General features: G+C 36.6%; 1 protein-coding gene and 1 non-coding gene across 2 annotated transcripts in view; one reads left to right on the top strand and one right to left on the bottom strand.

Moving 5' to 3' along the window:
* Window positions 1–27621, top strand: part of PSMD1 (proteasome 26S subunit, non-ATPase 1) — an 86480-nt gene that overhangs the window by 50679 nt on the left and 8180 nt on the right. The window contains exons 17-21 of the mRNA XM_065930368.1: window positions 7544–7658; window positions 11233–11349; window positions 18363–18465; window positions 24592–24761; window positions 26483–26575. Coding sequence (XP_065786440.1) covers window positions 7544–7658; window positions 11233–11349; window positions 18363–18465; window positions 24592–24761; window positions 26483–26575 — 598 coding nt within the window. The remainder of the gene's footprint in view (window positions 1–7543; window positions 7659–11232; window positions 11350–18362; window positions 18466–24591; window positions 24762–26482; window positions 26576–27621) is intronic.
* On the bottom strand, window positions 19776–19847 carry LOC136165796 (small nucleolar RNA SNORD113/SNORD114 family). Its single transcript, XR_010662767.1, has one exon. It is a non-coding gene; the product is annotated as a small nucleolar RNA SNORD113/SNORD114 family (small nucleolar RNA).

Raw genomic sequence — 27621 nt, 5'->3', positions numbered from 1 at the left:
GAGCCACCAGAGAAGCCCAATAATACTGGAGTGGGTAGCCTATCCCTTTTCCAGTGGATCTTCTCAACCCAGGAATTGAACCGGGGTCTCCTGCATTGCAGGCGGAGTCTTTACCAGCTGAGAGCTTAAATCATCTTTATTCAGCTCTGTTCTGGATGACTGGAATAAGTGAAATGCATTTTTTTGAGATTTCAAATATCTGGAAGCTTTGTGTAGGATATGTTATTTAGAGAACTAGATAAACTTATTTAATTAATTAACTTAAATAAATTAATTTATCAAGAACTCCAGATAAATTAATTCTTTCTTAAGTAGCGTAAAGGTCAGTTTCAAATGCTAATCTGACTGTAACCAAAACATCTAATTGGTGCCTTTTTCCCTAAATACTGAATTTTATCCCTGATACCTTTTGTTTTATTGAACAGATTGTCTTCTACTTAAAGAGGCAGTGTAGTATCTTTTATAGGTCTAGGAAGACAACTTAAATATCAGCCAAGGATAGTTTTTACCTCTCAGTCATGATATCTTTCACACACTTAACACATTAGTGAATTTTTGACAATATGTAGATTGTGTTCATTGCATATTCATTCATGTGTAAAGTAGTTGTTGAGTTCCATTTGCTTGTGGAGTTACAGTGAAGAATAGAATAAGCATGTTTTGCCTTTATATATAATTTATAATCTATGGGGGATGCAAACAGTTATGAGTGAGTGAGTGATAGTCGCTCAGTCATGTCCAACTCTTTGCGACCCCATGGACTGTATAGCCCACCAGGCTCCGTTGTCCATGGAATTTTGTCCAAAAATACTGGAGTGGGTTGCCATTCCTTCTCCAATCAGACACTCCAGTCTGATTCTCCTAATCAGACACTCCCTTAAATACAAGATGACAGTCTCTCAGAAAACCTCCTATAGAGACACAGAACTTCAGATCCAAGTACTAAAAGTAAATGAAAATCTCTCAGGTCTTCAAAGATTTCAGAGGGAGGAAAGGAAGCCAGATTGAAAGAAGGGGTGAGGGGGGAGGGCAAAAAGAGTGGAAACAGTATACTGATAGTGAAGGAAATGGCACCCCACTCCAGTACTCTTGCCTGGAAAATCCCATGGACAGAGGAGCATGGTAGGCTACAGTCCATGGGGTTGCGAAGAGTCGGACACGACTGAGCAACTTGACTCACTCACTCATAATATAGGTATGGTAGAGGTAAGACTAGCGCACTTCGACAGGGCCTGCACTGCAGCTCAAATACATCTTGACACTTTTTTAAAATTTCTTTCTTATTCATTCTTTTTTGATGAGATCAGTGAAATAACTAAACTTTAGTAAGAGTAGCTATTTTAGACTTAGTCTGTTCTCCTTAAACTCTGTGCTCATACTCCCCTGATGACTGAATTTACCGCTTATTTTCATGAAAGGCTTAAACCAATCTGAAAGCTCAGTCAGCTTTCAACTTCTTAAAATGTCTTTTCATCCATCCTATTCTTTGGGATCATGTTGTCATCCCTCTTTTCCATAACTAACTTCTACCTAAGTTCTTAATCCCAGCTCTTTATGATATTATTTACAATCTTGCTAAATAAAGTATATTTTTCACACGTAGAATCCATGCCTTAAATATTCATTTTCTCAGCTTTAACTTCTTTCTTGCAGACGTGTACAGGTTTACCACTTAATGAAAAATAAAACCTTTCTTTATCCCTTCGGTCTCTTTCCTTCATTATTTGACTTCTTTAGATAATTGCCTATCCTTTTTTCTTCTTACTGCGCTTCTCTGATAGCTCAGTTGGTAAAGAATCCACCTGCAATGCAAGAGAACCTGGTTCATTTCCTGGGTCGGGAAGATCCCCTGGAGAAGGGATAGGCTGCACTCCGGTATTCTTGGGCTTCCCTTCTGTCTCAGCTGGTAAAGAATCCGCCTGCAATGAAGGAGACCTGGGCTCGATCCCTGGGTTGGGAAGATCCCCTGGAGAAGGGAAAGGCTACTCACTCCAGTATTCTGGCCTGGAGAATTCCATGTACTGCATAGTCCATGGGGTCGCAGAGTCGGACACAACTGAGCGACTTTTACTTTACTTTCCTTCTTACTACCTACGCAGTCTGTAACCCTTGTAATCAGATTTTTATCGCCAGCACTCCACTGAAATAACTCTTTGTTATTCAGTTGCTTAGTTGTGTCCAACTCTTTGTGACCCCCATGGACTGCAGCATGCCAGGCTTCCCTGTCCTTCACTATCTCCCTGAGCTTGCTCAGACTTATGTCCATTGAGTCATTGATGCCATCCCACCATCTCGTCCTCTGTGTCCTTCTCCTGCTGCCCTCAACCTTTCCCAGCATCAGGGTCTTTTCTAATGCGTTGACTTTTCACATCAGGTGGCAAATTTCAAACTTTTCCCCTCTATGTTCATGACTAGAACCTTTTCCAAGTCACTGATATATCTTAACCAGATTTCTGAGGTAGCCTCTTAATTGGTCTTTCTTCTCCCTTTACCTCTGGTCTCAGTAGAGCAGCCAAAATGACCGTTTTTAAACAAGTCAGATCATGTCATTCCTTTGCTTAGAATCCTGATAGTCCTTCATTTCACTCATAGTAAAAGCCAGTTTCCTATAACCTGCCCCTGTCTTCATCTACTCTTCCCTCTTCACTACTGTCAAACTGTTGGCGTCTTTGCCCCTCCTAAAACATGCTGGGTGTCATTCTGCCACAGGGCACTTGCATGAGCTGTTTCTACTACCTGTATTCTTCCTCTGGATAGCCACTTGACTCACTTCTTCACTGCCTTCTTGTCTTCGCTTAAATGTCACCTCATCACTGAAGGTGCCCTGACTGCACCAATGAATGCTGCAAAATGCCCCATTCTCTTGGCTCTTCCAAGACCCTTTACCATGATTTACTTTTTTTGCTCTCCATAGAGCTTCCGCTTTTTACTAACTTTATCACTTATTATTGTCTGTCTCCTACTAGAGTGTAGTCTTTGTCTTTTTTGTTTACCATTCTCTTGAGTTTATCCTGCTTGGAGTTTGTTAAGTTTCTAGTCTTTCATCAAAATTTGGGATGTTTTCAGCCATTATTTCTTTAAGTATTCTTTCAGCCTTCTCTTTTTCTTCTCCCATTGGGACCCCTATTAGGCATGTGTTGGTATGTTTTGTGATGCCCACAGTTCTCTTAGGCTCTGTTCATATTTCTTCATTCTTTTCTTTTTCTACTCTTCAGATTGGATTGTCTAAGCCAACCTAATTTCAATTCTCAATTAACCTGAGAAAGATAATATTACCTCTGCCTGCTCAGTTCTGCTGTTGAGCCCCCTCTAGTGAATTTTTCATTTCTTAGTTTGCTCATATAAAGGGCAGGGCTCGGAGACATGCTGATAATGCTGTAACTTTTTGAATGTTACAGTAGGTTCAGAAGTGCACTCAGATTTTTAAGAGCTTTGTTGCTTATTATGGGCTTCCCTGATAACTCATTTGGTAAAGAATCCGCCTGCAATGTAGGAGACCCTGGTTCGATTCCTGGGTCGGGAAGATCCCATGGAGAAGGGAAAGGCTACTCATTCCAGTACTGTTGGGCTTCCCTTGTGGCTCAGCTGGTAAAGAATCTCCCTCCAATGCGGGAGACCTGGGTTCGATTCCTGGGTTGGGAAGATCCCCGGGAGAAGGGAAAGGCTACTCACTCCAGTATTCTGGCCTGGAGAATTCCATGGACTGTATAGTCCATGGGGTCACAAAGAGTCAGACACAACTGAGTGGCTTTCAGAGTACACTAAGATGGTAAAAAAGAAATATTAAAGATAGGATTAAAGTCATAAGGTTTGAGGCAGGGTCTATGTGGTTTTGTTTTCCTTGTGGTACTTTGCATGTAGTAGATAATTCTTTAAATACTAAATTGATGGTAAAAAACTACAGTAAAAACTAATTTAAAAACTGCAAATAGCAGTAGCTTAGGATACAGAATCTCAAGGGACACTGTCTTTTGGAGATGAAACTGTTTTCTTTTTCAGTTATTTTTCTGATAATATTTTATGTATTTTTTATATTGAGATGAAAACAAAGTTCAAAGTGTGTACTATCACCCCTCTTTTAATCTCTAAATCTCTTATTCACTTTCTAAATTTTTATAAACTAACCAAAAAATAGAGCAGGAAATGTTCATGAAGACAGATGAACTTTTTTTCTTAATTTTTTTTTTTTCATTTATTTTTATTAGTTGGAGGCTAATTACTTTACAGTATTGTAGTGGTTTTTGCCATACATTGACATGAATCAGTCATGGATTTACATGTGTTCCCCATCCTGAACCCCCCTCCCACCTCCCTCCGCATCCCTTCCCTCTGGGTCATCCCAGTGCACCAGCCCCGAGCACTTGTCTCATGCATCCAACCTGGACTGGTGATCTCTTTCACACTTGGTAATATGATGAACTTTTGTTGCTGATCAAGGATTAGTCATTTAAATACTTAATTATACTGGTCCAAAGGCATTAAAACAAGATAAAGAGATTATTTTATGCCATTACCTTAAGAGATAAATGTTTACATAGAAAAACTAACATTCAAGGAATGTCAGAATTATCTAAAACAACTGAATGAAAACCTTATGGACTGTGTCAGAATTATCTAAAACAACTGAATGAAAGCCTTATGAATTGTTATTAAAGAATATTAGTGTATTTTCTACTAATGCAGGTTCTTCCTCCATATCTTGCCTTGCCCTCCCCACCCCCACTGCACCTCTGTGTAATATAATGTGTTTTTTGGTTTTCTGTATTCCCTATAAATTGATAGGTATAAAGACTTGGTCTAATTAAAAAAAAAAAAAAGACTTGATCTAATTCAAAGTCAGTGTTTCACTCTTTTCTTCTTTTTTCTCTCTCTTTTTTAATTTAAGGAGAGGCTGGCAGTGTGCATAAGGTATCAGGTCTAGTTGTTTTTCTTTTCATGATGTTAGCAGTCTGATAATGATGCTGATATCCATTAATTTCATTATATGTTGCAAAATATTGGTAATATTGATATAGTTTTGTCATTTATTCATTTATTAGCTTAGTTTTTAAAATGGTATATTTACCAGCATGTATGTGTGGGCTTCCCTGATGGCTGTGTGGTAAAGAATCCTCCTGCCAATGCAGGAGACACAGGTTCAATCCCTGGGTCTGGAAGATCCCCTAGAGAAGGAAATGGCAAAGCCCTCTAATGTTCTTGCCTGGAAAATCCCATGAACAGAGGAGCCTGACGGGCTACAGTCAACAGGGTCACAAGAGTTGGACATGACTTAGCAACTAAACAATAACAATAGCGTGTATGTATGTGTTTGGATAAAGATTAAAATAAGGAAGTTTTGCTTCCAGTGAATGTTTGCATTGCGATCATTGCTTGGAAAAATTCACTTGTCCTTTTAGAGCTTCCTGTTGAAAAATTAAAGTAAAACTAGAATATTATGATTTGGGGGCTTCCCAGGTGGCGCTAGTGGTAAAGAATTCACCTGCCAATGCAGGAGGGCATAAGAGACACAGGTTCAATCCCTGGGTCAGGAAGATCCCCTGCAGAAGGAAATGGCAACCCACTCCAGTATGCTTGCCTGGAGAATCCCATGGACAGAGGAACTTGGCAGGCTACAGTCTATAGTGTTGCGTAGAGTCAGAAACAACTGAAGCAACTTAGCACTCATGCATTATTTTATTTTGCTCTTGAAGAAGTTGAATGTCTAAGCTAATTTATTAATGTGTTTATCATTCCTTGTCTTAACAAATTTTCTGAAGAATGTGTCAGAGTTGGAATTATTATTAGACTGAGAAACATACAAGAATTTTTTTATGTGCTTTTGAGTTTATAGCCCTCACAGACTGTCTCAGTCATTATGGTGATAAACTAAGTAAAGCTCTTTGATTAGGCTCCCAGGCAAAGCTCTGTATTTGTGTTCACAGGCAAATTTTTTTCTAAACCTCATGAAATAGTTAATACCTTTTTTTAAGCATAATACTTTTAACAAGGGGAGAGTCATAAAATAAGATTTTAGACACATTTCAGATAAACTCTTTGTGAGTCACTTTTCCCTGGACTGTGCTGTCCTTGCTGCAGCTGAGGGGCAAGGTGGGCAGAGGGCTCTCTGTGCCACCAGCTCCCTGAAAAGTCAGTGAAGAAATCCAGATGTCAGAGCCCTAGGTATAATCAGTTTCCTGGGTTTAATAGCCAACTGGTTTTTATGTAGTTTTGTGTGAACTTTGGGTATGAGTTACGTCTTTTTTAAATAATAAAGTTGGGAAATAATCCAACCTTCCCTTACAGCAGAGTTCCCCCCCGCCCATCTTTTTGAGGTATGGTTGATGTATAATATTGTATGTCTTAGATGTACAACATAGTGATTCACAGTTTTAAAAGACTGTGTTCCATATATAGTTACCATAAAATATTGGCTATATCCCCTGTGTTGTAGAATATATCTTCATAGCTTATTTATACATAGTAGTTTGTACTCTTAATCCTCTACCCTTGTCTTGCCTTTTCCCCCAAATTCACCTTTATAGACAGTTTTCATAAATTTGGCTCTACTTCATTTGAAGTTTGAGTTTACTATTCACTGGAGTTTGAGGCAAGAGGACAGTCTCAGCATGGAATTATAGGTTTGAGTTGGTCTGTATGTAATAACTGTTTTCATTCACAAGATACTTTAACTTTCTATTGAAATGTAATATATGAATAGTCTCTTTTTTAAGTTTTTATTGAAGTATAATATACATATAAAAACATGCGCATAATTAGCCTACAGCTTGATGAGTTTTCACAACTGAACAGGCCTGTCTAACCAGACCTAGTTCATCAGCACCAGCCTTTCAGAATGCCCCTTATACTCTCTCCCAGTTACTGTACCCGTCAGCCTGCCCCTCAGAAGGAACCCCTCTAACAGGACAGTCTTTCAGAGAGCCGATCAGATACTTCATTTGTCAGGGTTCCCCTGTTTTCTCTATTTGCTACAAATACGAAGAGGATAAGAACAGAACAACTTCTCTTTCTTATCAACACAAAAATAATTACTGAAGATAACAAAAATCAGAATATTTTTCATACTGAGTCCTATTTACCAATGTAATATTCCATCAGAGTAATAACTGGAAGATTTAAATCATTTGGAATCATGTTGGAGTCTCTATAAGTGACATTTGTCTTCTGAAACAAGACCCAGAGTAAGCAGGAGTTATGAGTGGATGCAGAGCAGTGTTTGCCCCCACCCCCTTCCCCCATGGCTGTTTCCCACCCTTGTGTCTTCCCACCCCATGGCTGTTTCCCACCATTCCTTGTGTCTCACACAAGGAATGACAGATTCTGGGATGCAGAGCTGCAGTTGAGGGATCACCTGATACTTTCCTTTCTTTGCTTACAGTCTCTGAGCGTTGACGATAGATTTCTAATATCAATATTAGAATTCTGTTGGAGATGTTTAATTCTGCAACTTCTGTGTTGAATATAACTCTGTTGTTCCCCATAGCTTTCACAAAATTGATTAAAGTTGTTCCATCTTGATTTAAAATGTGTCTCTGTTTCTCATCAGGACCCCTGAACAGTGCCCCAGCGTTGTTTCGTTGTTGTCAGAGAGTTACAACCCTCACGTTCGTTATGGAGCTGCCATGGCCCTGGGCATCTGCTGTGCTGGTACGGGAAACAAGGTAAAGCCCAAGCCAGGCAGGCCGCGCTTCCCTGGCGCCAGACTGTTTTCCCAGCAGAGAAGTTTATGTCACAGCTGTAAAAATACAAGTGTGCTGTGATCTGCACTTGCCTTGCAAGCTAAGCTTCCCCGAACTCCCCTACTTTACTGTGCCGGATTGCTGAAAGCAGTTTAAGAACAAACCACATTACATGGGTGGCTCTAGTAGAAACAATGCTGTTGAATTTTTTGAAAAGCACTGAAATCTTTAAAAAGAAGGAAAACTATTTTGCTCTTTGAAGAACTGCTCTGGCCATTTTACATACATGTTTAATTTGCATAATTAGTATTATGGAAATCAAAGTTCTTCTTAAGACCACCATGGTCAATTCAGTTTGATTTTTCATGTGTGTGTTTTAACCTTATGCCTAACTGCTGTTTGTCTGTTTTTTCCTCAAGAGCGTAATAGGTAACCTGGTATTTGTTAAGCCCTCAAAAGTGACAGAAAGAGTTGGGCTAGGCACATTGATGATTCGAAAACATTTTGTCATGAGATTCATAAAGAAATGCAACAGTATTTTAATAACAGGTATTCTTGACCAACAGCAATGACATAATCACATTTTGCCTCTCATAGCACACATGAACACATCTTGGCTAGTTCCTCAAAAGGTGTACTTTTTCTTTTAACAGCATACAAGCATGTGTCTGTGTGTGAAAGAGAGAGAGAACAAGAAAATGGTTATATCCCCAGAGTCTTTACATCAGAATGGAGCCATGTTTTAGAAATCATTTCTTATCCAAACTAAAGTAAAGCATAATTTTTAGTTTGTTGATTGATTCCAGGGATTAGATTTTAACTTGCTTGACTTTTTCTCTAATAAGGAGGGTTAGTATTAGATACAAACAATTTTTCCTAGTCACATAAAACATTATTGAAGCTAGAAATTAAAATAGGCATTTTCACTGTGTGGCAAGAATTGTATAAAAATTTATAAAAAGACATGCCCTTCCAGTATTCCCATTCTGTCTCCTTACCCTGCCTTATTTTTCTTCAGAGCACTTAGCACCACCTGACATATTTTTATGACTTAATTGAGCAAAAGAGTTCTTGGTTAAATACAATGAACAAATGTTGGGATATACAAAGCTCTAGTGGTTTCTTTCTCTCTTCTTTTTTTCTGACTTTTTATTTTATTTTGGCCTATTTATTTATTGTTTGTCTCCTCTCCACTGAAATGTAGGGTCCCTGAGAACCAAATATTCACTGCTAAAACCAAAGTCAGACTTGACACATAGTAGAGTTTCAGTAAATATTTGTCAATTGAATGATAGAGGGAAGATCATTTTAAGGATATGGTGAGGAGCAAGTTGGACATGGTCTCTGCCCTCACAGTTTTGTTTTTTAAATGTTTTCATTTTTTTGGAAAATTTCTTACATGAGAATGTATCGTCAATTTTATTAGAAAAGTCATTGTGTGTATAAAATACAGTTTATAGAAATTGGCCTTCATTTTTTTCCGGACACATCTGTTCTATAAATAAAGGAAAAATATAGTTGAATGCTTTGCAAAGTATTTTCTCCCTCAGGTCTTTAGTAGACATTTATGTCAGACCTCATAAGTTAAATGTAAATTAGATTTTTTTTCTTTCCAGATTATTCTGAACTTAATATGGTATCTAGGAATAAATGTTCTTTGAGACACAGCATCTGACAAGTTAATTCAATGAACATTTTTCATTACTCTTACTAAACAAGTCTGCTTTATTTCTAGATAGTTTGTATGATCTACTTATGAATATCTGTCTGAAGTTTGGCACTTTAATTTTGTTTCTGAAAAACCTGAAACACCCTGTTTATTCTAAAATATGTCTTTGAGGTTATATCACATACTTTAAAGGTCAAGTTAGTATCTTCTAACTTATAAGTTGGAAATTTTGTTAGATTTTTATCATGACTGCTTCATAAACAATATTAGCAATATATGAATAATATTTGAAAAACTTATTCTTCTAAACAACAGCAGTACATTTTACAGGGAAGTGAGAAAGAATGCACTTATGTGATGTTTGTTTTACCTGTTAATCACTCGTGATTTTTTTTTTAATAAATAAATTGACGTGTAAGGAAATCTAAAATCATTACTCCCCACCCCCAAAAAAGGATTCAATTCACTTACCCAGCTTTGAAACAAAGGACATTTGAGAAGTGATATACTGTATTAAAATAAGTTTGATAATCATATAAACTCATTCCTCTGCTCCCCCAGGTTTGTACTTACCTAAGGACCTTGTAAGAGGTGCTAAACAAGGCTCCTGCAGAGTGTTGAACAGAGCAGAAGAGTTCTTGGTCAGATATACAAAGCTCTAGTGGTGTCTTTCTCTTTTTTTTTTTTTTTTTACTTTTTATTTTATATTGGAGTACAGCCAGTTAACAATGTTGTGATAATTTCAGGTGGACAGAAAAGGGACTCAGCCATAAATATACATGTATCCATTCTCCCCCAAACTCCCCTCCCATCGAGGCTGCCATGTAACATTGAACAGAGTTCCCTGTGCTAAGGAGTAGGACCTTGCTGGTTATTCATTTTAAATATGCAGTGTGTGCATGTCAATTTCAAACTCCCTAACTATTCCTTCCCCCTACCCTTCTCCCCTGGCAACCATAAGTTCGTTCTGTAAATCTGTGAGTCTGTTTACTAGTGGTTCGTTTAATTAGCTTTCTTAAACCTTTTGTTATATGATATATACGTTCCTGGAGCCCTTGATGCAAGAGAGGGTAATATATAGTATGCTGGAGTTCCCAAACTTATTTAATCAAGGAATCCTGTTTTCATAGAACTGATATTCTGAAGAATTTAATATTGGGAAAATCCTGGTAAACATTTTGGAAAATTCCACCATATATAGTCTTTCAGAGTGTAACCATGGAATCAGTTCTAATCCTATTCGATTTAGTTTGTGTTGCCATTCTACGAGCAAGTAAAATCTTGTTTTCAGAGTTCTGTTTGTTTTTTGTTTGTTTCAATTTAGATTTGATTTATTTAATTTTTTAAATTAGGTTTTGTAAAGTTATCTTAAGATATTATCTTACTCTAGTATTTGAAAGAAGTTGGATACAGAGTCAGACTGGCCTGAGTTTGCTACACTTAGGTGATTTTTGTCAATTTACCTTTCTAACTGTTTCTTTGTTTATAAAAATTGTTTTCTATTGCTCTTGTTTTAGTGGAAGGTATTTTATATATTGAGGATGAATATACCCTCTTCATCCTGAATATGTAATAAATATATAAAATACCTTCCACTGCACCTGGAAAATAATATTGTTTGTCAAACATTAATCTCATTTTTTCTTAATTTCTTCTTGACCTCTTTTACCCGAAGACAGGAGCACTTGTGTTCTCTAAGCTTCCTTTTCACTTACCATCAGTTATACTGAAACTTAAATCATGCTCATTTCTGACCATTTCATCCAAGTAGTCTTAAATTAACTTGTGAATACAATGTTAGATGGAAATATTGTGTTAGAAAGACAGTAAATAATTTGAAAATTTAGCTACATGAACTTTATTAAAAGGTTTTTTTTATGCTTTCAGGAAGCAATTAATTTGCTCGAACCAATGACAAATGACCCTGTGAACTATGTGAGGCAAGGCGCTCTCATAGCTTCAGCTCTCATCATGATCCAGCAGACTGAAATCACTTGTCCAAAGGTGAGCAGACAAAAATATTCTCTAGGAGAGAACTAGTTCAGACTTTTCTTTAGTAGCTTATCTTCTCTTGAGTACATTTTTACCTCAGATGTTGTGAACACTGAATGCATAGGAAGTAAGCTTTAAGTATATAATATTCTTTGAATGCATTTTTTTATACATTTATGGTCACTTTGTTAATTCAGCTACATAGCCATACTTCAAAAAATTAGAACTCATGGGTTGGCAAAATCATAAAAATCAACTTTAATTCTGCCTTCTGCTGTCCTTTTAAAATTTGTTCAGTGGGATGGTGTGTTCCTCTAATACATGACACAAACTCAATGGTCCATGACTCTTTTGATCTGTCCTCTGAGGCAATAAAAAGTTCTGCAGTCACTTTATGTAGTGTATACAGTCTCAGTTTAGAAAGGAGCTCATCCAGATTCTCCGTGGGAATGTCATTGCCCTCAATGGAGAGGCCTTGGGCGGGGTTTCAGGTGGCTCCAGGAAGACTTTCTTTCTTTATCCACAAAAAACCTCTTGCATATTTTGCCCTTTCTGCAGGTCGGATTGTAATAGGTTTTCAGTGCAACTTTTTTTTTTTTGCCTCTTCCTCTCTCTTCCTCCTTCCCTTTCTTCTCCCTCCCTCTTGCACTGCTTATACCTCAGTCAATAGCAAATGCCTCTTACTTCATGTGTCAGATGTCAATGCACAGTGACCACTGATCATTAAGCCCACCACTTGGTCTCTCTGAAGCCCATTTCTAGGCTTGGAGTTAGGAGGAAAGACGTAAAGCCTAGCTTTCCCCATTCAAGTCCTTTTCACATATCCTTCTATCATCTAGTCCCCACATAGACCGTGTGGATGACTCCATAACATATTTTGAGGCATCTATTTTAAAATCTCATGGGGTCTCCTCTCAGACCTCATTTCAGACTTTTGATCTGATGTATCTTGGCACCTCAACCAGAACTTCTCATTTTATTGAGAAACAGACAATGATAGGTCTTATTTACATATACTTAAAAATACCATGCTTGACATATATGTAATAGATGTATATAGTTTATGCAGTAATTTCAGATCTTTTAATTCTTAATTTAAACTTAGGGCATTTAACAAGCTTGTAGTATTTCTGCTTCTGTATGAGAAGCAGTCAAAGAGATTGACAACAGAAAATGCCATTGGTGTACTGTCTTTGGGCTCATTAAGATTTATTTTCAGCAAAGTAGATAGACTGGGAGGGGGGCAAGGGAGGGTGAAGGAGAAAAATAATTTTAGAATTCATTGATTATTCTGTGAAACTTTGTTTAATAAATTTCCGTTTCTAAGCAGTTGCTATCATTTTTGTCACTTTTTTTTTTTAAATCCAGTTCTACTCTTTCAAAATCACAAGACTTCTAAAAATTGGATTATTGCAGAAATAGAATCAAACTTCACATCCTGTTTTAATAATATATTCCTTAATGTATTATATCTTCTAGAATATAAACATCTTTTCAAACAGACCACATTTCTTTTTCGGTTTTATTTTTAAATACAGCAGTTATAATATGAGTAGCTTTTGCATCCTTTATGTCTGCTTTTGATCATCTGTTGATCTTTGTTAGCTAGAAGTTATCCAACTGAGTAATGTCATTTAAGAAGGAAATTTGGTCATGGAATGCATCTCCCCTAACAGTAATATACAGATACTTACTCACTTTGACCTGTTGCTTTCATGTTGTATGTATTATGAACATGACAAATGTTTTACCATATTCCTACCCTCTGCTGTCAGTTCAGTTCAGTTCAGTCGCTCAGTCGTGTCCGACTCTTTGCGTCCCCATGAACCGCAGCACACTAGGCGTCCCTGCCCATCACCAACTCCTGGAGTCTACCCAAACCTATGTCCATCGAGTCAGTGATGCCATCCAACCATCTCATCTTCTGTCGTCCCCTTCTCCTCCTGCCCTCAATCTTTCCCAACATCAGGGTCTTTTCCAATGAGCTAGCTCTTCACATCAGGTGGACAAAGTATTAGAGTTTCAGCTTCAACATCAGTCCTTCCAATGAACACCCAGGACTGATCTCCTTTAGGATGGACTGGTTGGATCTCCTTGCAGTCTAAGGAACTCTCAAGAGTCTTCTCCAACACCACAGTTCAAAAGCATCAATTCTTAGGTGCTTAGCTTTCTTTGTAGTCCAATTCTCACATCCGTAGATAACTATTGGAAAAACCATAGCCTGGACTAGACAGACCTTTGTTGGCAAAGTGATGTCTCTGCTTTTTAATATGCTGTCTAGGTTGGTCATAACTTTCTAAGCAGTAAGCATCTTTCAATTTCATGGCTGCAATCACCATCTGCAGTGATTTTGGAGCCCAGAAAAATAAAGTCAGCCATTGTTTCCACTGTTTCCCCATCTATTTGCCATGAAGTGATGGGACCAGACGCCATGATCTTAGTTTTCTCAAGGTTGAGCTTTAAGCCAACTTTTTCACTCTCCTCTTTCTGCTGTAGGATTTCATTGATTTGATTTTATAACCATAAATTGTGTACCAACAATGGCCAAGTACTTTGGAATGGGGGTGAGGTTAAGTTGCAGTAGGTTGTGTAGTTTCAAAAGGCCTTCAGCTATTTATTCTAATAAAGAAGTAAAACTTTTTCATATTTAGAAAAAGTTAAAAAGAATGCAGCAGTTTGAATAATTATTATTTTATAATCATTCATAAACATTTGTTGAACCAAGTCTTAGCTGATGTGAATATGTAGGACACACTTCCATCTTCACATTTTATTAGAATCTTTGGTCTTGATTAAGAATGTTGAAATGTAGTTATACCTGGTAGCTTATACCATTAATATAAATTCCATAGGGGAAAGTTAAATGTGCACCCCAATGACAAAAAAGCAAAACTTTATACAACAAATGTTCTTTCTGGAAACACTATCCCTTAGAGTGAAATTGTTACTCAGTTCATAAATCCTTAAAGTTTAGGTTCTGTTTCATTGTTTTCTGCTCTGAAGCATATGATCAACAGCTTTGTAGACTATAGTTTATATCATCTCTCTTTTATCTGATAATTGCTAAGAAGACAACATCGATATTCTGGGAATTCCCTGGTGGTCCAATGGTTAGGACTCCACGCTTCCACTGCAGAGAAACTGGTCAGAGTACTAAGATCCTACAAGCCTCACAGCAAGGCAAGAGAAGGATAAAAAAAAAGATATTCTTTTGGGGTGGTATGTGTTATTGCTGAAAAGAAATGACTGTAAACAAGCTTGAAGAGAAGTTTTCGAGGCTACAGGGTCCTAGTCACAACCAGTCCATGAAATAAAGTTAAAATGCCTTGAAATCAAAGTTCACGTGTTAATTTAATCAAGACTATAACCCTTTCCAATCCAAAAGAAATGTTTCTGAGATATTTTGTGAGATTCTCAATGGAAATTTCCAAAGGAAATTATTTTATGTAATCATGATCTATATCACATCCTTTTATAGAATGCTGCCTTTACACTAAGCTATACATACACATTGTGGTCTTAGTTTAACTAACTCCAGTACATCTTTGCTTTTCTTCTGCCAGTTTCTTACTCACAAACATAGGCCTAAGAACCTGCATACCCCTTTGGGTGATTACAGACCCAATTTAAAAAGCTGTTATACCAGAGGATCAGAACCATTTAACTAGAATAATGTTCTTTTATAGATCTTTGGAGTTATTTTGTCTCCAGAACCAAACTCTTTATGAAGAATCTATCTTCTGTTTTTCTTATTAAATGAACTCCACTGTTAGCAGTTACTTGAACATGTATATAACAAGTAACATACATAGAATCAGATAAAAATATAGAAGTATAAGAATAGGATCTAGTGCTCATCCTTGTCTAATATCATCTAGCCTAAGACCTGCTACAAGGAAGCTTCTCCCACCACTGACATGTGCCCTTTTTGGAAGTAGGATCATATTTAGCCAAGTTTGATAAGCTTTTGCAGTTATAAAATAAATCAGCATCAACTTTTATAAGGTTTATTTTACAGCATAATACATTTGTAAATAGGTATCTATATTACATACCGTTTCCTTAAGTAAGAGGGGATTTGGATTCTACAAGTGTTGGTGGTAATACAAAGAAAAGACACAGGCAACTAACGTGAACAAAATAATGCTAATAAAATTGAGGAGGGAGCTAGAAACATGATTTGGGATATTGGTAGGAGGAAATTATAATAGCACTGCCAGGAATATCTTGAAAAAGAAGAAAGGTAATTTTCACTTTAGTCACATTAAGTTTGAGATTATAGCAAGTCATTTGGAGATAAGATGAGAACATAGGAAATTAATCAGAACTAAAGAAAGAAATAGGAGCCAGTCCAGATAAATTATGTAAGTCCAGAGCCCTTTATCTGCAATTCCAAATTCCAGAGAACTCTAAAAACTAAGAATTTTCTTTGTTTTTAAGTCCTCTTTTGGCTGTAAAATCTAACCTTGTATGAACACATTTATAGCCTTTATCCCATTTAGTAAATATTCAGTCATTTTGCTGCTTCAGAAATATTAATTTGGTTAATTATGGGATGCTACCCCCATACTCCACTGAGGTTATTACATAGTTAATGGTGTATGCACCATGTTAACTGTGAATTCTGAATTCCAAAATTCATTCGGCCTCAAGGATTTTGTGGAAGAAATTAAGAGACCTAGTTGAAGTCATAAGAGCTAATGTATTATTATAGAAAGATAAAAGGGGGCAAAAAAAAACCCTCTGAAACTGATCCCTGATGTACACTTTCATTTCTATATCCTGGAAAACTGAAGGAAGAAAAAGAGACCGAGAGAAGAGAAATACCTAGGTGATAAGTAACAACAGAAAAGACTCAATGGAATTTTATTCCCTTCTTCCCCTACCTTTATTTTTCTCTCTGGCATATAAGCATGGGTTGTTTTTTTTCCCCCAACAGCATAAGGTGTATAGAATTAAAAACATGATGAATGTTTAAAATGTAGGAATTTGGAGAAGGTAGACTTTAATCAAGCACAGCAGAAAGCATGGATCACAGCATTGTCTGAAATTTAATTATCTTTTCTTTGAGATTATCATGATATAAAATGGGAAATTAATATGACTTTCTTCTACAAATTCTAATTTGTTTTCTGTAGGGGGCTATACTATTCATACTGATGACGTTGAGTCAGAAAATCATGATCCTTAGCCATGAAATTCTTTCTGAAGAATCATAATAATGAAAATAAAGTCACTGATGCATAAGTAATAAAATGTGAGGAAAGTTTTTAAGTGATGGACAAAAACTGGCTTTTTAAGTACTAGTCTACTTAATGTTGATTGGATAAACCCATTAGGTATTTGTATTGATTTTTTTTTTTTAATTCCATCTTTCAGATGTTGTCTTCTTGTTTTGGGTGTGATTTTATATTTAAATTTTTCCTTATAATGTACATACAGTGCTTTGTCCAGTGTTTCTTTTTATAAATTCATGAACTATTTCATAAACTGTTAGCACAAAATTTCCATCCTATATAAGGTATTGTAAGTGTTCGTCTAAAATAAGTTCAGAATCAAAGGAATTTGACCTGTTGAACCAGAGTAAAAGCATCAAACCTTAGGATTTTTTAAGCTGGAAGGGAATTTAGTGATGATCTCATCATGCAGGGTTTTATAGTTAGAGAAAGTAAGATGTAGAAAAGTGGCTTGTTAATGGTCATAAGCTGGCACAGTTAGCTCATTGTTTTCCCCATCACATTCTGTTGCTGCCTATAAATAAAAGCACCATTTTAAGAAGTATTGTTTTGTTAGAGGTAATAGTCATGGAGGACTGGTGGGGTTCTTCTCTGGTATGGTAAGACAGCCATGCTTATTGAACCATACAATGCCCTTTACACATTACTTTACATATATATTACCTCATATGATCCTTACAACAGCCGTGTAGGTGTTATAATCCCTGTAGAGATGAAGAAGCTGAGACTCAGAAAAGATCAGTATTGAGAACTTACCTAAACAGCTTCTTAGAGCAGAGGTATTTATAAGCCGGTGTTGTCTGATCCTGTATTACTCTGTATTATAGCGCATTGTGGCCTCCCAGACCAAGATAACTGAAAAGGAGAAGAGATTCTGAAAGATTATGTAGTGTAGATAAAATCATTATGTTAGGAAACTCAAATTCGGTATTTTCTGCTTTTGGCAAACTTGGGGAACTCCATAATCATTACTTCTTGAACAAGCAGGCTTCTTTCTGAGTACCTACCATTTGAAAAATGCTTGGTGGGAAAAGAGAAGCGTAAGATATTGAAGAAACATAAAATATTTCCCTTATTGTCACCCAAAAATCATAGGTACTTTAACAAGAGAAATATATTTTATAAATTCTATTTTCTAATTATAAAAGTTAATACATGTTAATTTTAGAAAATACAGAAAATAAAAAGAAGCAAACAGAAATTACCCATAATCTCTCCCTAAATGTGTCACCGTGTGTGTTCCATTTTGGTGTGTTCTTTTGATAAGAGTAATTATTACTCCTCAAAAAGTTAATGTGTGTGCATAATGAAAATCTGTATCGTATGTGTGAATATAAATCCAAAACATACTCATGCAGCTTCAGTGAAGAGTAGTTTGTTTTAAGGTAGAATGGAAGGACTATGCCCCATAGGAGCCCTGTAGGTAGATGGTGAGCAGAATAGACCTAATTCACAGTGCAGTGAAAGCCTGTGTTCACTCACACAGTTTCAGCCTACTGACTAACAGTGGTGCAGTACAAAATCACATTCAGCATTCCCCCAAGTCTGAATCATCCACTGTGGAATGAGGACTGAAAACAAAACTGGTGCTCTGATACCAGAAAAGTCGTGACATCTGTGTTTCAACCATGGGACAGGTCTGCCGTCAGATCTCGTCCAGATCCCCCTATCTGCCTGTTGTGAATCAGAATTTAGGTTTCATTACCACTTGAGCAGTCTGTTGCCTGCTCTAAAATCACACAGCAAGTAAATAGAATTAGGCTGTAATTCTTTTTTTTGTTCCTTCAGGTGAATCAATTCAGACAGCTGTATTCCAAAGTCATCAATGATAAACATGATGATGTCATGGCCAAGTTTGGCGCTATTCTGGCCCAGGGCATACTGGACGCAGGTAAATGTTTTTAAATCTTCCAGATTTATTTATCTCTTTAAACTAAATTTAATGAAATATTTGTTCTAACTATATGACAAAGTAGAAATTGAGTCTGAGACAAATTATTTCTGGAAAAAATTTGGAACCTGCAGTTCATAGGAATAATTTAGCACAGTTAAGGCTGCAAACTGTCAGGGTTTGAATCCCAGTCCCTTTACAGTCCTAGCTATATTTCCCCTCTTTATGTCTGTTTTCTTGTCTTGTAGAGTCTACCTCATAGTGTTGGGAGGATTAAAAATACATGTAAAGCAATTAAAACCATTCCAGTACCTTAGTAAAGTGTTTGATGAGTGTTGGCTGATTTTTTTCCTTTAATTTTCTTAGTATGTATCAGTTTTAAACAAGTTGACATTGGAAATTTTTTAAGGAAAATAAGTTTTAGACAAATTCTAGCAGCCAAATCACCCTAAAATAAGGTACGTGCAATATTTGCCTAGTATGCATAGCACACTGTACTGGCTCCTGAATTCACATTCTCATTACTATGCTATGGTTTGTTTCAAAAGAAATGGACTGACTTTTCAAGATAGAATGGTGTGTTTTAGGGCCTTGGACTTGGGGTTCATTTAGCAGCATACTCTTTAACTGTTTGTTATTATTGGTGATACTTCACTCAGTAGAGTAGAAGGGAGTGAGCATAATTAATTAATTATCAAATAATTATTAAATTATCAAACTGTTATTAAATTATTAAACTCTTTAATTATTAAAGTATGAGATTCTTTCTCTAACTGTACCCTAGTCATGTATATAATATATGAATTATAACATAAAAGAATAAAAAAGAATATAATCTTTTTTATTAATCTTTTTTTGAAAGGTAAAAAGTAGTATCTCAAGGTTTTCATAGTAATTCTGTTATTAGGTGAGCTCTCAAACTTATTAGTTATCTTAATTTATTCTAATAACTGTTAACCATATTTATTACCACTATTTTATTGGTCAACTAGAAATGTGTTTATATTTCTAGTGAATGAGATCAGGAAAAGAAGCTGAATGTTTTGATATCTTAGGTTTTTTTGGTTAACCTCTTCATATTTTCCACTTGGAGTATTTTTTAGTCATATCAAGATTTTCAGTGTCCTTATTTTATAATTTTAGGTAATCTCCTGTATAGATAAGGCTTTTAAAAAAAATCTGTCTCCTTTCTAATTTGATTGTTTTACCTTTTTCTTGATTAAATTTATTAGATTTCTCTTTGTATTTGTTTATATGCTACTGTTAGTCTTTCTGCCCCCTAGATTCTTTTTTTTTTTTTTTCCTGTATCGTGGACCTCAGAGATCTAGCCATGTTTTCATCATTTAGGACTCTTCCAGAAACGACCATCATCATTGGTCTGCCCCCTAGATTCTTTGTTTTGGTTTGACTCTTATTTGCTTTTCTCTCTTTTTTTTTGTAATGTTAGTGCAGTTGTCTAAGTTTCTAAGGCAAATACTCTTCTCTTTTAATCCATTTATCTAGTGGCATTTGTTTTGTTTTAATTTTCCAAGAAGTTGAGAGTTTTCTGCTTAAATTTTTAGTGTTTAAGATATGGTTTATATTTTTCTCTTTTCAATTTAAAAATAGGTCATTGCAGCTGTATATAAATAAGGAAAATATTCTATGGATAGTTTAGATGAAGTAAACCATTTCAGTTCTTGATGGTATTGATTCTCTTTCTTCTGTGGTTATAAACATTACAGACATTGACATGCCATAGTTTCTTCCTTCTCATTCTTTGCCACCTTTCTTCTTTTTTTTGAAGGGGGGAGCATATGTCATTTGATTTTGTAAATACTCATTGAGCCCTATGGTAGGCAAAATTCTAGGAGGACCCTAATGAACCATTACCCTTGTATTTGCTCCCCTTTTTTTTTTTCATTTATTTTTATTAGTTGGAGGCTGATTACTTTACAATATGGTAGTGGTTTTTGCCATACATTGACATGAACCAGCCTTGGATTTACATGTGTCCCCCATCCTGAACCCCCTTCCCACCTCCCTCCCCATCCCATCCCTCTGGGTCATCCCATTGCACCAGTCCTGAGCACTTGTCTCATGCAACCAACCTGGACTGGTGATCTGTTTCACACTTGATAATATGTATGTTTCAATGCTATTCTCTCAGATCATCCCACCCTCGCCTTCTCCCATAGAGTCCAAAAGTCTATTCTATACATCTGTGTCTCTTTTTCTGTCTTGCATATAGGGTTATCGTTACCATCTTTCTAAATTCCTCTTTGCCACCTTTCAAGGTTTGTATGTTATACTTAAACATTGTCATTGTTGTTTAGTCGCTAAGTCATGTCCAACTCTTTATGACCCCATGAACTGCAGCATGACAGGCTTCCCTGTCCTTCACTGTCTTCCAGAGTTTGCTCAAACTCATATCCATTGAGTCAGTAATGCCATCCAACCATCCATCCTCTGTCATCCCCTTCTCTTGCCCTCAATCTTTACCAACATCAGGGTCTTTTCCAGTGAGTCAGCTCTTTGCATCAGGTAGCCAAAGTACTGGAGTTTCAACTTCAACATTAATCCTTACATTGAATATTCAAGGTTGATTTCCTTTAGGATTGGCTGGTTTGATCACCTTGCTGTCTAAGGGACTCTCCAGAATTTTCAAAAGCATCAGTTCATCAGCATCCAACCTTATTTGGGCTTCCCTGGTATCTTGGCTGTTAAAGAATCCACCTACAGTGCAGGAGACCCTGGCGTCGGGAATATCCCCTGGAGAAGGGATAGGCTACCCATTCCAGTATTCTTGGGCTTCCCTTGTGGCTCAGACAGTAAAGAATCTGCCTGCAATGCGGACGATCTGGGTTTGATCCTTGGATTGGGAAGATCCCCTCGAGAAGGGAATGCCTACCCACTCCAGTATTCTTGCCTAGAGGATTCCATGGACAGAGAAGCCTGGCAGGCTACAGTCCATTTGGTTGCAAAGAATTGGACATGACTGAGTGACTTTCACTTCACACTCTTCACAGCCTTCTTTATGGTCCAGCTCTCACATCCATACATGACTACTGAAAAAACCATTGCTTTGACTATATGGACCTTTGATAACAAAGTGCTGTCTCTGCTTTTTAATACACTGTCTAAGTTTGTCATAGCTATTCTTCCAAGGAACAAGTGTCTCTTAATTTTGTGGTTGCAGTCACCATCTGCGTTGATTTTGGAACCCAAGAAAATGAAATCTGACACTCTTTTGACATTTTCCACATCTATATGCCATGAAGTGATAGGATCTGATGCTGTGATCTTAGTTTTTTTGAATATTGACTCTTAAGCCATCTTTTTCCTTCATCAAAAGGCTCTTTAGTTCTTCACTTTCTGCCATTTAAGTGGCATCATCTGCATATCTGAGGCTGTTGATATTTCTTCCAGCTATCTTGATTCTAGCTTGTGATTCATTGTCATGGCTCATAACAAATACATTCTCTTGTGAAATTATAGTTCTCAGTTTAGTCTTAGATTCATATTTAAATGAATTCATTATTTACCACCATTTCTTTTATGCTGCTTCTTTTTCCAGGGTGTCTATGCTAAGACTTGACACTTAACTGACTAGATTTTGTCTGTCCCTAGTATACATTCAAGTTCACTCTGTGGGTTTTGATAGATGCATAATGATATGTATCCACCATTACAGTATTACACAGAATAGTTTTACTGCCTTAAAAATCCTCTGTGCTCTACCTTTCCATCCCTCTCTCCCTCCCTCCTATCTCCAGTCCCCTAGCAGCCACTAATCTTTTTTGCTATCTCTTAGCTTTAGTGTTTCCTTTTCCAGAATGTTATACAGTTGGAATCATGTAGCCTTTTCAGATTGACTATTTTTAGTAATTGGTTTTTAAATAGGATTTAGAAGTAACATTTTACCACTCCATAACCTTTTATATTTCCTGTTAGCTGCTGCTTTTTTAATTTTATGATTTTAGACTTCAACCCTTTACTCATTCATTCACTGGTTTTTACTAAATCAAAGTCATTTGTTAAGGTATTGGGGAGAGAATAATTCTTTATTTTAGCTTTATTCTGCCATCTCTACTAGAAGTCCTCTCTGTGTTTTCGCTTCCTTCCTCTTTGAACCCCTTTCTCCTTCCGCCACATTTTTTATGTCTATTTGATCTGTGATGAACCAATCAAGTTTTGGTGCTTCTTTCCATTTCTCTTTTTAGTGTTGTTAAAAGTTCTAGACTGCCATGTTCACTATTAGGAACATAAAATTATTTCCTTACCCTTTTTCACTTTGCTTTAGAAAAAATTTTAGTACTGTGATTTGTCTCAGAAGTTAATGGTAGTAGAGAAAATCCAGAGAGGGAAACTTCAAAGAAATGAGTGAAATTGAAGTTTATGAGAACTCACTCAATGATTTAGTCTCTTCATGGAGAAAATCTGGAGGTTAAGAAAGTTTATAGTTGAAGTTTATAAAACTGTGCAAATACTATCAATAAAATAAACTTTCCCTTGTTTTATATTAATCTCACACTGTTAGAACAAAAGGCAGGTTTAGTTTCTAAGTCTGAAGAAGATAGATTTCATTGAAATAAAAGGAAATTCAGCTTCAAAACTTAGGTCAAATATCGCATTCTCTAGGAGACCCTTCCTTCCCTTCTACCTTCTTCAGCCTCTGCCATGGGTTAGGTGGGCCTAGCTTTATGTCTGTCGTAATACTTTTATGCCTTATTTTAATTATCAAATTATCCATCTTCACTAGATTGTAGCTGCTTGGAATCTTTTTCAGCATTTTGTTCAGAATTTTCAATCCATAGTAAGCATTCTGTGAATGTGGGGTCAGAATGGGGAGGAAAATAAGACAACAGTAAAAGCAGAACTCATTCCTATTGGAAAAATACACTTAAAGTATACCTGAGTTTTTCTAGGTAAAATCGTAAATGAAATATCTATAGAGGAGTACTGAAAAAATTTAGGTTATTTGGTTGAACAGTAGAACCCTGATTCTTACAAAAAATTAAAATGCTTTTTGGTTTAGTAAAGTTTGTATTCACTTCCTGATTCCAAGCAAAACGTGAAGGCATCTGTGAGATACTGAGATGAAGTGTAATCAAGCAATGGAGATCCACAATTGGAATTCAGATTAGGATGTTGACTAGGCACAAACAAGCCCTGTTTTCACAGGCTATATTATATGAAGTACAAAATTCGCATCCCAGAGTTCTGGGGTTCAACACTAACACTGTTACTATAGACGAGAGGCAGCAACACAGTAGTCCGTGGGCCGTATCTGCCTTAAACACATGTTTTTGCCTGCCTAGCAAAATCTGCAAATGTTTGTCAGAAATCCAGATTCAAGTGTACTTTTAAAAACAAAATTACATGATGACCATGGACCTACACACCGAGTAACATGTCCTCTTTAAATATGATATGAACTTATCAGTTTGCTTCAGTCGTACTGCTTTCTCCTTTGTTTACCTGACCAGATCCTAAAGACATTCATGTTTGCAACCTCCAGAGCATCCTAGAATCTCAGCCTTATGAGGGCCTGTAAAGATGTAGCTAACTGACACTTGGACCTTAGTTCTTTTTTACTAGCTTTCAAACTGTATTTCTCTGTACTCCCTCAGGGGATAGTCTAGGAGACATGGCAACTGGTAGATTAATAAGTCAGTCCAAAATCTCTTCTTATTTAATAGAATTAGAAGCAAATAGTATCTACCTCTTGTCTTATGCTGTTGTTTACAAATGTGATATGTACTCAAATTTTACTTTTTGTTTGTACATTAAAAGCCAGTATACAATATAGATTAAAATTTAATTTAGCATACAAGTTCTGATGTCCTTCAGGCTTAGTTTTTTAAAAAATGCCTAGTGTATGTGTGTGTGTGTATATATATGTGTGTGTGTGTGTATATATATATATATATATATATATATATATATATAAAGAAGTTCTCAATTACCCTGAGTCCAGCATTTCCTTTTGGAGACCCTTGATAGATCGCTGGCTAATTCCAGTGACTTCATATTAGATTTTATGAACTGTACACTCAATCACCAAATTATTTTCTAGTACAGTACTTAGAAATTTTAGTTTGCTCTGCTAGATTCATGTTGGTGATTTCTCTCCTTTTCTGCAGGTGGACATAACGTTACGATCTCCTTGCAGTCCAGAACTGGGCACACCCATATGCCTTCTGTGGTTGGCGTCCTTGTCTTTACCCAGTTCTGGTTCTGGTTTCCTCTTTCGCACTTCCTGTCATTGGCTTATACCCCTACCTGTGTCATTGGCCTGAACAAAGACTTAAAGGTATGTTTGCAAGAGCTCAGTTTTATAGTATATCTTTACTATATCCTGTTCACCACCCACTCATGAGGATTTTCATGAAGATCTTAAAGATTAGTTGGCATCTTATTAATAAAATATTTCCCCTCAGACTGAGTCATCTGACTGAGAGGAGTGTGTTGGTGGAAGTTTTCAAAATTAAGTCTCTTTACTAACAGTGTAACCTTGGATAAATCAGTTAAGAAATGGTGAGGGGGCAAAATATAAAAACATGAAAAGGCTTTATAATCATTGATGACTTTTACTTAATATTGAAGGTCTGTGAGAGCTGTTGTAGGATTTCATGCAGATAAATGACATGGTGAGATTTGCAGTTTAGAAACATCATTCTGGTATCAATGAAAATTTGTTACAATGCTGTTGCGACAATCTAGGCAAGGGAGACTTAACTAAATCTTACTAAGAAAGGAAGAGTAGAGAAAGGAGTATGTTCCACTGTTATGTGATGCTGGAATGTTTGCTGGAGGAAAGGATTGTTACTAAAGGGAAAACAAGACAGGTGGATGTCCCTTTGGTAGTGACAAAACAGGACCACGGAGGTGAGGAGCCAGGGGCAGTGACAGAATGAAACTAGTGACAGAAGTCAGAGACTTGAGGTGATGCATTCCCTGTCATCACACTATTTTGAAGGGGAGTGGGGGGTCGTAGTTTCACTTGTGTCTTTCTCAGTGCTTTGGCCCAGTGATTCACTTTGGTGGTCTTCCATCCTCTCAGAGGCTTTCTGACCTTTAAATAACTCTTACATTTGGTCGTCACTGTTGTTAAAATATTTAAGTTTTTAGGGTGGAAAAATTTTAGGTAAAAAAAATGATGGGTAAAGATTGAGTGTCTCACTGGTTGATTTTCTTCCCAGTATAGCTGTACAGCCAATCAGTTGTTCTGTAAGTGTTTCAGTACTAACTACTTGTATGTATATTGAGCAGTTTGCGGTCTTAGAGCAAGAATCTTTTGGTTTCCCAGTCTCTAACATTGTGGTTAAACATACAGTGTAATCTTTAGGGACTTCTTCCTCTGGCACATAGTGTTGTGATCTCTGTGTCGATTCCTTACAATGAAAGGGGGATGGGAAAGACAACGTTGCTTGTCCTAGTAAGTGGTGTTTATTACCATTCCCTATTAATGCAAATTGGGTAAATAGAGAAAAATTCAGACTAGAGAACTTTAAACCTGGTCACCAAGTAATGCAAAGCCAACTTTTCCATTAGTCTCATGCTAGACTCTGTAGTGTAAGGAAGGGACATGGAAGTTAAGTGTGCAGATTAGATAATTAGATGACACTGCAAAAAAGGTAACAGTTGATCTGATGCTCACACCATGACTGGGACTTACCCCTCTGAAGCAGGGTGCATGGTAAAATGAAAAATGAAAGGGATGCCTGTTCGAAGGCACCAAGCTTCAAGAAAGTATAGGGAACCATAGTAGTTCTGTAGAGCACCTCAAAACTAACTTAGTGAAAGAAGACAGATGCCTATAATTAGCCTCCAACTAATAAAAATAAATGGAAAAAAAAAGAAGACAGATGCCTCTAAGGGAAGTGTGGTAGCATAATTGAATAGCTGTGTGATTTAACGTGAATTGAAACTTCTGACATCCCTTTGCATCTGTATGCTTATTTAGAGTATAGAATCCTTAAACCTTGATTTTGATTATTTTAATAAAGGGGCGGAATTCTCTTATTTCTTCAGATGCCGAAAGTTCAATATAAATCAAACTGTAAACCATCAACATTTGCGTATCCTGCCCCTCTGGAAGTACCAAAAGAAAAAGAAAAGGAAAAGGTTGGTTCTTTGTTACTTTGAGCACCATTTGTAGCTATATAGGAGCTGCTTAGTGTTTTACTTGGATTTGTTTTAAATACGGTTATGTTTTAAAGTAGGTATTTTTAAAGTAATACTTCTTATGGTCAAATCCAGCATCATACAAGAGTATGGAGTGAAAGCCCTTCTTCTCTCCTGGTCATCCAGGTCCCATGTTTCAGGAGTCACAATTTGTGAATCCTCCAAATGGTTTTTCTGCACATATCAATACTTTTTATACCGCAAATCGTGTTTTCTACATACTTTTCTGCATCTTACTGTTTTCATTTTAATGGTTCTTTTAATGTGTGTTGATCTCGTTTTTTCCAAAGCTGCAGAGCAATCCCTTTGTGTGTATATTGTTTTACCAGTTCCTTGTCTGATAGACATTTAAAGTTGTTTCTGATTTGTCACTGTTACAGATGAGACTGGGATAGAGTTTTTATACATGTGTATTGTGCACTTGTACAAGTGTATCCGTAAGTTAGGATCTTAGATATGGAATTGCTTGATCAAAAGTAATGCACATTGTTAATTTTTATAAGTATTAACTGAATTTCCTTTCAAAATGGATATAACCAATTTATACTCCTCCCAATGAGTATAAAGATACTCATTGACGTGTGTTAAGTTAAACTGTGGTAAAATTGAGAGCTGTGCTTGTCCCTGTAGTTTTCTCAGTAAAATTATCCTTTATGACACTTCAGGTTTAGGAAAATAACTTTTTCTCTTAACAGAATATTCTGTATTAGCCAGTTGATTGTTTGCTGTAAATGTTATGGTTAAGTAGGGATAATTACATAGTTGCCAAATTTCCAGGTAGTAGGTGATAGTGTCCTTTGATAATAGCATCTTGTTCATCAGCTATGTATCATTCATCAGCTGTGTTTCAGAGTGCGCCCCCTCCCCCACCTTTGAGTCTAAAACAAAGGCAGCTTTACACAATTACTACCTAGCCTTTCAGGGTCCCTGTTTCACCTCTGGTTTCAGTGAGACCCATCAAGGATGATGATTCCAGGTTAACCACT

The sequence above is a fragment of the Muntiacus reevesi genome, chromosome 3 (assembly GCF_963930625.1).
Source record: "Muntiacus reevesi chromosome 3, mMunRee1.1, whole genome shotgun sequence".
In the NCBI taxonomy this organism is placed as follows: Eukaryota; Metazoa; Chordata; class Mammalia; order Artiodactyla; family Cervidae; genus Muntiacus; species Muntiacus reevesi.
The sequence above is the reverse complement of the archived record's forward strand: the minus strand, read 5'-3'. Positions and strand labels throughout refer to the sequence as shown.